This window comes from Corapipo altera, unplaced genomic scaffold (genome assembly GCF_003945725.1).
Source record: "Corapipo altera isolate COAL_440 unplaced genomic scaffold, ASM394572v1 67, whole genome shotgun sequence".
NCBI lineage: Eukaryota > Metazoa > Chordata > Aves > Passeriformes > Pipridae > Corapipo > Corapipo altera.
The window spans coordinates 875,094-885,876 of record NW_020884906.1 but is presented as its reverse complement, the minus strand read 5'-3'; the positions used below and the strand labels follow the sequence as shown (position 1 = coordinate 885,876).

Genomic DNA, 10,783 nt, shown 5'->3' with positions numbered 1-10,783 from the left:
TAGTGCCACATCCCTCAGGATCCCTTAGTGCCACATCCCTCAGGATCCCTTAGTGCCACATCCCTCAGGAGCTGCTGGCCCTTGGTGTTCCCTGGGACACGAGCTCTGGAGTTCAGCAGTAGGGGCAGGACCACGGGGCCTCTCTGGCACGAGGAATTGTCTGGCTGCTTCTGCTTTGAAAGCCCCCAGCAAGGTACAGGCATGAGGGTGTTTTTCTGAACTGGAATTACCTCCCTGTGGCAGGCAGGGAACCACTGGTAGCATTATTCGTTGGGGGTGTTGTGTTCCAGCCTTACCCAGCAACTTGTGTTTTGCTGTGGATAATTAGGCTGACCTGCCAAATGTGTGGAATTTGAGATGCTGAGGTGTATTTAATGAAAAAAACCATCCTAAATAGTGCCTTAGAAGCTGAGCACAGAGGAAGGTAGTTGAAAGGGGTAATGTGTCCCAGTTTCTGCAGTTTGTGTTGACCTAAAATCCTTAATGATGGAGTCTAAAAACAGATAACAAAATCTTTGCATCTTTTCTACATTAATGTAGCTTGTGACAATTCCACGTTAGCGATGTAGAGAAAGTACTGGGTTAGGAGATCAAAGCACCATCTCCTGAAGCTAATTCAGGGAGTAAGCTGGGTGATAGCTGTCCTCTTCCCTCTCTGCATTCCTTCGTGGCTCCCACAGAAAGAGGGAACATGCAGAAGATGCAGTCTGGTTACTTCTCTGTGCTGGGAGAGATCTGCCTTGAACTTGGCAAGCTTTTAGGCTTTCTCATGCTTAGGACAGTCTCTTGCTAGCAATGGTTTTCTCTTGTAGGAATGCAGATCTCTACCATAACTCCCTCATTCTTCGTTTTAGAAGCAACCAGAGGATTAAAAACTAATGCAGTGCTTATTTGAAGTCAATATACTCTAGTTTGCAATTTGCTCATGTGTAAGTGTCCAGCTTTTAAGGTTTCCTTTGCCCACAGGCAGTCTCTGAATACAAAGGCAGACTATTTTTATTTTCTTTAATAAAGTATTGCAAAGGTTCAAAGAGCAAAATATTTCTTTCCACTTTCCATCTCCTTCAGAGTTTGCCTCTGAAAAGTCTTGAGGGGAAGGAAGAGCTGTGGCACTTCAAGTGCAGCTGGAAATGAAGCTGGTGGATGAGATGTGTGGATGTACCTGTGTGAGAGGAGTGGGAAGGGCCCACCTTGGAGCAGTTCTGGCATTCCATGGGGAGTTGTACAGGGACAGGGTGTGATGGAAAAACCCTCTCTCCGTGTAACTGGTTTGTTTCTTTGTTCTTGGCAAGGCTGGGTTGTGTGGAGGTCAATGGAAGCTCTGCTGTGTTGCAGTATTTGTGTACATTACTCTCTTTAGAGGAAAGCTTCACTGTGGGGTGGGAAAAAGGGAGCTGCAGTCAAAATACAGCACCTTCTAGAAAAACCTGGAGAGTAATGTATTTATCCCTGGAGCTAGTTCCCTTCTGAAGCTGTGGGCAGAAGACACAATGTGACGTCTGAACCCTACCACAAAGGATTCAGCATGTATCATAACTTATTTGCTGTTGATTAAATATTGCAGACTGGAAGGAGTGATTTTCTTTAGGACTTCAGAAGCCTTATTCTCGTTGATTGATTCTTTTCCCTGAGTTACTCTGTGGTTTCAATAGAAATGGAAGTAGTGCCTGCTCATATCACCTCTGGTGATCTGTTCATTACCTTGGAAGGCTGTCCAGGTTGCATTTTGACTGAGATGATTGCTGGAGGCTCCTTGTCATGGTCTGGGTTAATATTATTGCTTACCTGAAAATGAAAGCAGCTTCCTTACTGAAGTCCAGGTTCCAGAAGGTCAGAATACAGCTGTAAATGAAGGAAAACTGAAGAGGCATATCTCAGCTTGTTTAAAAGGAAATTATATATCATGGAAGAAATAAATGTGGAGCTTAATGGGACCTCAGTGCCCAGTTCCTGCTCAGCAGCATAAGGTCATTGGGGGCCTGTCCAAAACATGGCCCAGCAGAAGGGTCAGTCTGAAGATGATAGCTCAGATGATGAAATGCAGCTTTTCTGAGTAAAATTGTATGAAATACTGTGTAGTTCCCTGGTGATGAAACTGCTCACATGTGGAGAATATTTAAACCTTTAGGTAATTAGGCTCAGCTCATGCATGGCAACAGTTTCATCCCAACCATTTTATTTTCCTGTGATGTGAAGTATATACTGGATTTGTCCATAGTGTTCTCTTTGGGGAGGGTGTGTTCACTTGGCAGTTTAGAGCTTCGTGTCATTATGTTTTGGTTTTAAAATATATATATATATATAAAGGTATTTGTGTGTGTATGTGTGTGTATATATAGTCCTTAATAAAGGATGTTCTTTGAGTGCCTTTTTGACAGGATGTGCCAAGAGAAGCCCAGCTTTGGCTTTAAGGCCTGTGTAGCCAGATCCCTTCGGGGTTCTACTGAAATGAACAGTCTGTCATTTCATTTTACATGGCTGAGGATTCATAATGCTGGGGAAAAGTCTGACTTCTCAGTGTGTAAGCTGGTTCTTTATTGGCCTCTTGCTGTGGAGCTTCTGAAATGTGTTCATCTTCCAAAGGGAACTTCTGTGATTTCTGTGCTGGAACTGCATGAGGAACAGGTTCAGATGTTGGTGCTGCCAAGCAGCAGAGTGTTCTCTCTGGGCAGCAGCCCTGCAAGAACCTGCCTTTGATCTGCTTTCTTTCTGTTTAGTTTTCGTTATGTTGTCTATCTGTTATAAATTTTAAATAAGTTTATAACCAGTTAGCCCTTATGGACTTAGCAAAGATGTGGGAAGGGAAGCATTTCACGGAATTCAGCTGTTAATCTCCAGCCATCCATTTCTTTTTGGGAAGGGTGTCCATTTAATTGTAGGTGTTGATGTTTTATAGCCTTCTCTAGTCTGCAGCTGAGTGTACTTTTTTATCAAATGGAAAGAAACTTTTAATGGTGTGTAAAATTAACTGCTCTGAAAGCAGAACTGAATGAATGTTTTTACAGACCAAAATTCCACTCCTCCTATGCTGGGCATCGAAGAGAAGGCTTAAAGAGTGTTTGAGTGTAAGGCAGTGGTCTGCTGCCTGTAAATATGAAGTATTTGATAGATGCTTCTCATTATTTGTTTGCTGCACTGAACCCAGTCATACCAGCACAGTTGCAGAATGCTTCCCTGGGACAGTAAATACTCCTTTCTCTGAATCTGTTACTTGCAAGTTTTTGGGTAAAATGTGTTTTTTCAGTTGAGGAATCTGAAATAAGTAGAATAGTTACACCATGACGGTAGAAGTGAAAATTTCAATTTTTTTTTTTTTACCTACTTCTTTAGGAACAAAGCCCCAGTAACCAGACCTCGATAGCAATGATGCAAGAGCCTCAAGAAATGGTGGAAGAGACAGTTACTGTGGAGGAAGACCCAGGCACTCCCACCTCCCACGTGTCTATTGTCACTTCAGAGGATGGAACCACAAGGAGAACAGAAACCAAGGTGAGGGGTTAATAAGCAGGGTGGAGAATGGCAGAATGCCACCTAATCATGAGACAGAAATAGCAGGGAGCAGCCTGAGTGCTGACAGTCATGCTGTTGGGATCCTCAGGGATTTCAAAGTGGTGTTTGCCAGCACAGCTCAGTTCAGGGCTTTCTCGGTTCCCCCTCTGTGTCCAGCTCACTCCTTATCAGCTCTGCTGATGCAGCTCTCATGGAGCTGTGAACTGAGAGGAGAAATTATCCAGGTTAACCAAACAAAAACACTAGAACCCCTTCTCAGGCTGTTTATTCTTTTAAGATTCACTTTATTTTACTGAAGCAGCTCACAGCATTCCCTGCAAACACACGCAGTGATGGGAGAATGAGATGGTTTGGTAGGGCTTGGCTGAGGAAAATGTGCTTGGAAATGTGTCTTAGATAAGTGGTGATCTGTAATATCAGTATGTGATTGTGCATTTGTCCTTTAGAGCAAGAAACAGCCTGTGTAAATAACACCATAGAATTTAAATTCCACACCAATTTTGTGAATGGCATTTTCCTCCTGGTGCACTGGGAAAGCTGGGTGTGCTCCCAAGTGACCTGTACCTCAGGTCTGACTGGATTACAGGTGTTGCATATGTTCTAATTTTCTTGATCTGGTTTTGTTCCTTGTGTGAGGTAATTTTGCAGTCTCTGTTGAGCAGGTGCTGTGTGTTCAGAGCTGCCTTGTGTGCTTTTAGTACAACTGGAACATTACAGAGATTAAGGGTGATTCCCTTTTTAAAAACTTCTAGACAAGATTGATTAAAACTAAAAAAAGGAATTGTCCAACTGCTTTCTGTGTTAATAGGAGTTGAACAGAGGTCACTGCATAAATCAGTGTTTATTTTTACTGGTGTTCCAGAATTGCAGTCCTCTAAGAGACCTATTCAGGACATCAGAGCCTCAGGTTGAAGTAAATGATCATTGATTTCCTGAGGTCAGGTAGACCTGTACACATGATAATAAACTGAGTATCTGGTTTAATATTTGTTACAGTTAGTTAGAAGGTAAATATAACTGGCCTGTTTTCTCATTGTTGGAAGGAGATATGAAGCTCTTTAAATAAAAATGAAATGGACAAACAGTAAGACCCTACATTTTCATTAGCTCTTCAAATAATGTAATGTCTGTAGTTTTGTGACTTAGTGGAAGAAATGCTGGTTTCTTCCTAGTGGCAGCAACAACAACTGTTATTTACAGGAAGGAAGTGACAAAATTACAGTGGTGATGGACACCTTTTTATATGTACTAATAGTAGCACATAGTTTTAGGAGGCTCTAAGTGCTGCTATGCAAGGGAATAAAATTATAGCTCCAGCTGTAAAAACAGAGGTGAGGCCATGCAGTGGCCCCGGATAACGGGACCACAGGGAGTGAAGCAGTTTGTCTGAAATAGAGGTGCCTCTGATAGAGCTGCGTGTCTGCCACGGCACAGAAGGGGCAATTCTCTCCTATGTGTCAGGTACCTTCTGTTTTCCCATCTTCCCACAGAAAATGACAGTGGCAGCTTCAAAATATGGCATTGTATCTGCATATGGGAAAGGAAAATGGGAAAACCAGCAACCCTGGAGCTCCTGTTCTATCTCAGAGAGCGAGACTTCCTCCTGTTCCTGCAGGTCACTGAGGCACTGACCTGTGTCCAGGACAGGGGGAGGCTGCACAGCCCCCTTACTCTGCATTTGTGGTGCTTCCAATAGTGCCACTGACTCATGTACTGCCCAGAACTGTTCCCCAGTAATTCATTGCTAAAAAGACCACCAAAAAAAAAAAAAAGTAGAAATGCAGTTGTTGAGCAAAGTGATTGTGAAATGTCCAAACACAGGCAGGGCTGGCTCAGCCCTGACTGTCACGAGAGGGGCTGAGGCTCTGCTGGGCTGGTTGTTGCCTCTGAAATGGCTTTGTTTTGACTCTTCCTTGCTGTGATAAAATGGCACAGGTTTAACAGCTCTTAGATATGAATCTAAGATTTTATAATTTTTTTCCATCACACTGATCTTCAGATTGCATTTTGTTTTGGTAGGGACTGTGGAAATGAAAACTGTTGTCACTGGGGCATAGTAGCATCAATTAATTGTCCTGTAGTTAATTGGCATCAACACTGTCATCTCTAATAGATACCATCATAGTGCTTTCATAGGTCATACTGTTACGTGAGAGCATTACAGAGAAAATGAAGTGTTCTGGTAGCTCTGTGCAGTGGCGAAATTCTGACTGCTCAGGTGAGGGTGGTGCAGAAAAGCCTCTCCCTGGGATGGGAGCTGCAAACACGTGGCCACTGGGCATCTACAGGAGGATCTTTGTTGAGCTCAAAAACTGCAGTTCTGTGTCTCTGCCTGTTCCCCCACAGATTTAAAAAAAACTTTTAAAAACCACAAAAAGCTAAAATAATTTAAAAATCGACCTACAAATCAAACAAACAAAAAAACCCCCCACATGAATCTTGCCTTGCTTTTAGTGTGCAGGTGGAACTTGTCCTTGTAAAGGAGCAACATGTCTTATGGTGGGAATTGTCCCATCTCTTCTGCAGTAATATCCAGTCTGGCACTTAATAAGGGCAGTGTGTAAAGTTGAGGTGGTCACAGTCTGTTCAGGGAGATTAGGAGGGATTGGCCTGTGCTCAGCTTTTCTTTTTATTTTGAATGATAACCTTTCTATGCTCTACATTGCTGTTCTTGCTCTAGGCTTTTTTAAGGAAGGGTTTAGAACCTGTTTTTATTTAGCTGTAGCTGGAAGGCTCTCCTGGACAGTGTCAGTCACAATCTGCAGCATATCTCTCTTGCAAAGAAAGTGGCAGCATGAGATAATTCCTCTGTCAGAGTAAATAACACAGGTCATATTTTTTTTAAGAGCCAGAAAGACCAGAGATGTTTTCCAAATGTGTTCTTTCTTTGCTGGATAGTTTAAGTGGGGATTAGTCAACCTAATGCCATTTAGGATGCGGTTTTGGATTCTTCAAAAGGAAACTGTCACTTAATTTTGCTAAATTGTGTGAGTCTCCAGCTCGCTGGAGAGTGTTGCCTCTGAAATTCTTCCTGTTGAAATGCTGCACAGCAAAGGCTGTGAGCATGAAAGCTCCTGTGTGCTGCTGTTCTTTATTCCCTGCTCCTTCCCCCGTTGTTACAAACCCATCATTTATAGAGGTTATTCTTTTCAATAGTGTATTAAGTAAACAACCTTAATCTGGAGGCATTGACAGTTTTGCTGTGCTTTTCCCCACATCTTTGGAGATACCTGCAGCAGTGAAGCAGGAAGAAGGCGTAATAGAATTTAATATTTGACATATTTTAAATAGGGAACATCTACCTTTTCAAAATGAGGTACTTGTGAGTAATTTTCCCCTACCTGTTATTCTCATAGTATTATACTAAGTCCCTACGTAACATTCACTGCACAAAAGATGTAGCAGATAATACTTCATTTCAACTTTATAATATCTCTGGAAGCCAAATACCTATCAAGCTAAAGCAGTGAAAGTCACCTTGGGGAGAGACAAGCCCTTCTTGCTGCTGGCTGGAGCACTGCCAGGAGTTAAACGGAGCCTGTTGCAAGTGGCTCAAGAGAACTCAGTGAAGCAAATTAGACGTGTGTGTGCTTGTGTTAATGTTGGATTTTTTTCTTTCTTCAGGCACCTTTTATTTTTATCACTGACATGCTGAAAGGTTGGAGAGATTTAGGGCATTGATATTCATTGGAATTGATGTTTTGTCATAACAAAATGTGAAGTCCAGTCCATACAAACTTGTTTAATTTGTAGTCCATCCATTTTCCTCGTGCTTTCCGACACTCAGCAAGTCTGGATCTTCCCCAGCAGTGAAGAACTGCTGCTCCCACCTCCAGCACCTGCCCTGGGAATCCCCAAACCCCTGGGCTGTGGTGGTGCCCTGAAGGGCAGGGCTTTGGAACTCCAGTGGAAATTCAGAGCAGTTGGGTCAGAGAGCAGGAAGGGATTGCAGGCGAAGTTGAGGGCCCTTTCAAAATGTGAAATGTTAAGCTTAAAATTGAAGGGGAGAAATTTGAGCTGTTGTTTTGAAAACCTACTGGGTGAGTTCTTGCCCAGCATTTAATAGAAATGTAATAGCTTTGGTCTGATGAACTTTTACAGTCTCTGATTCAAAAAGAAGCTCTCAGAAATGCCACAGTGACATGTGATTCCTTCTCATCTGGTTTTTGGGTTATGACAGTTTCCACAAAATTTTTAACCCTATCAGCTTTTATAATGCACTTAACTGATTAAAAAAAATAAAGGCAAAACAAACCCAACCTCAACACCACAATGGAAGGCAGAATTGTAGGTGCTGGTTAAGATGACTGTGTTTGACCATGGTGGCCCAGTTCAGCTGAAATCTCTGTACTGTCTTTACTCCTCTGTGACTGAGCCCTGGGAGGGATCTACTTGTGCCATACGCATCCAGTAAATCCAGTTGCTGGATAGTTACATGTTTGTTCTGCCATCCTTCAAGGCAAATAGAAAGGTGAGGGACAGAAAAATACAGAAACTGCTTCAAATGTGTGAATATTCCTTTATGTTCTGTTGGCAAATGTATTTCCAGAAATAGAATTAGTGAAAACATTGTCATGGGACCTGTAAGGGGATTATTTAATAAAGTAATTGCTGTCTGAGGTTGAGGACAACGGTAAGGTCAGTAAACCTGAAGTGTGCTTAGATTCTGAGGGGGGGAAGCAGCAGTGAAAACACTGACTTGCAGGATTTGGGCTGCAGAGACCTGAATAATTAGGTAGATTGGAACTTTTTATACTGTGGTTGAAATCTTAATATCTTTACAGGGAATAAAAAATTACAAATATATTTTAAGCCTACTCTGAGAGGCTTTTCACAGGGAAGTACTCTGGAGCTTTCATCTGCTGCTCAGAGACTGTAGCTTTGAAACAATTGAGCATCTTTGATTTGTCATCAGGCTAAAAAACCCTTTTAAGCAGGTTTTCTTTAGAGATGGAAAGTAAATAGAGGAAGTCAAATTGCACTTTCTCAAAGTAACTTGTACCTCTAAATTTTTCATTAGAGCATATCTGTAGTGAGGAATTTATGCTAATAGATCTTTCTCAAGATTGGGTGCATCTGGAGGATTGGGTGTCACAGAGAACAGCCTGCTGGGACTCCCATTTGGAAGAGCTTCATTCTCTCTGGCTGATGCATCAATATTAAGGAAACCACAAAAATGTTGGGAGAGAAGGCTGCTATACTGTCAGCTTCTCCAGTCTGCCTGTGTTCTTAAAGAAACATAAATGAAACATTCCCTTGAGCAGAATTTCCTGAGATAACGATGTTTGGTTTGTTGGTTGGGTTTCTTTTTTTGCTTGGAAACCTAATAAATGGACCTTCCTCTGTATGCTGGCTAATTGCTTCCAAAAAGCCTCCCTTTATTGTCCTGTCAGCAAGGAAGTCTGTTTATCACATGATAAATCTTCTGTCTCGGTGCCTATCCCTGACAAATGAGGCATGAGTGCAAATACTCCCTGTCTCTCCAGATATGTCTCTGATTGCCCCTCCATAACACCTTTGGCATTACTGAGTGCTTTTGTGCTATGAGAAATGTGTACTTTAATGCTCGAGTGAAATGTTCCTTTTTATGTGTCTGACAAGGGGGTTTTGATTGTCCTGATTCTTTCTGTTTGCCAGTAGGTGCAGCTCCCAGAAAATAAGAGGTGAAGCTGTGCTAACGTTGTAAACTTGTTCTTACATGTGCTGCCTGACTCCAAGTGTGGCTTTTTGATTATCCACAGCCATTGAAAGCTTGTCTATGCTAGTCTTGAAGATGGGAAAAGAAGGCAAATTGGGAAAAAATTGCAAAGGAATCCCTTGGGTTATTTAAAATAGTAATAAAAGGAAAAAAAATCTATGTAAATACTCTGTAGAGTGCCAGAGCATGGTGAAAAACTCATTAAGTGTGAGTGGTAGGTCACACGTTGTCTAGGAATTGATTTTCAGTGACCTGAAATTCTTCTTTGTCTTTTTTGTATCCATGTACCCACTATTGGGGACATTGTCCTGGCCACAACATTCCTGTGCTGTGTTACCTCCTCCTGCTTGGCAAAAATGAGCCAAGCCTTTGTCCAAGGATCCTACAAGTCAAAGATGGTCCTTCTTCAGTGCTGTTGCTGCAGCCACATGAGGGGTATTAGAGACTAAGTATTGTCTGAGCTTAACAACTTCATGAAAAACTACACGTGACAAACTGTGCCAGCATGGCAACTTGTGTCCTGAAAACCAGGCCTGGAGTTCCATTTGTTGAGTGGTGCTGGAAGAAGGAGCTCTGGGGGGTTGTGTGAGGGCACTCCTTGGCATCACAAAGCTGCCTCCTTGTTCCCTTCTGGGAAAATATATCCATTTCTGATTCATCAGATTGTTGACGTGGTACCTCAATTCCTGCTATTCCCATTACTGGTTCCCAAATTCAAGCACACAAAGGCCCAGCACTTCTCGTCCAGCTTTGTCACGGCTTTGCAAAACTCACAAGTACCAGGCCTGAGAAATGTCACTTTTTCTGCCCTTAGAAGATCACTTATGAACTTACTTTGAATAAAACTGTTGTTTCAGACTCCAGCAGGAGAACACTGAGCTGTGCTGCTTTGTGTGTATCCTCTTTACAAAGAGCCACTGTGAGCTCCACCAGCTCTTTCTCTCTGCTCGGTGCTGGCTGGGCTGATAAATGCCCTGACAGTGCTCGCACTGATAACAGAGTGGAAAGGAGTGTTGTGCCCAGGTGACAAACAGAAACCCCTGCTGCATTCTGTGTCGTGACAGAAATGTTTAGTTTCTGGTTTCCTTTCTTCTTGTTATTAAAATTGTGCTTTTTAGAAAAGGGAGAGAAGATTGGGAGGCAGGGAAGAGGGCATCTTTCCTGGTGTTTTCTTGCTAAGGAAATCGGTGGGGTTGAAGAGGAGAGGAGCCCTTTCAGCTCTGGCTCACATCAGACACCAAGGTCATGTTGGTACCTGGCTGTGCTGTGTTCAGCACGTGATGCTGTTGATTATGCTGCTGCTGGAGAGCCATTTGTGCTGCTTTCAGCCTTGGAGGATTTCATTACTTCATTACCTTGAAGTATCATTTGCTCACAGATGTCTCTAGGAAAAGAAATGCTGTTTGGGTGAATTTTTTTTCTGTTTGGGGTTTCTGTGTGAAAACATCTGGCTAGAGGACATGTCTGGAGCCACTTCAAGAGATGTGCTCTAATTATTTTGTTTTGCAGCAGCTTGGCTTATCTGTTGCCAATCTAAATGTTTAAATTGGGGGCTATAGGTCAAAATATCTATTT

The 10,783-nt window shown here is 42.5% G+C and overlaps 1 protein-coding gene across 8 annotated transcripts in view; it reads left to right on the top strand.

The window, feature by feature from the left end:
* The window catches only part of ARVCF (ARVCF, delta catenin family member), a 238,021-nt gene that overhangs the window by 150,336 nt on the left and 76,902 nt on the right, over positions 1-10,783 (top strand). For all 8 annotated transcript variants that reach the window (XM_027652025.1, XM_027652023.1, XM_027652027.1 and 5 more), the window contains one exon: positions 3,331-3,489. In XM_027652025.1, the coding sequence (XP_027507826.1) occupies positions 3,331-3,489 (159 nt within the window). The remainder of the gene's footprint in view (positions 1-3,330; positions 3,490-10,783) is intronic.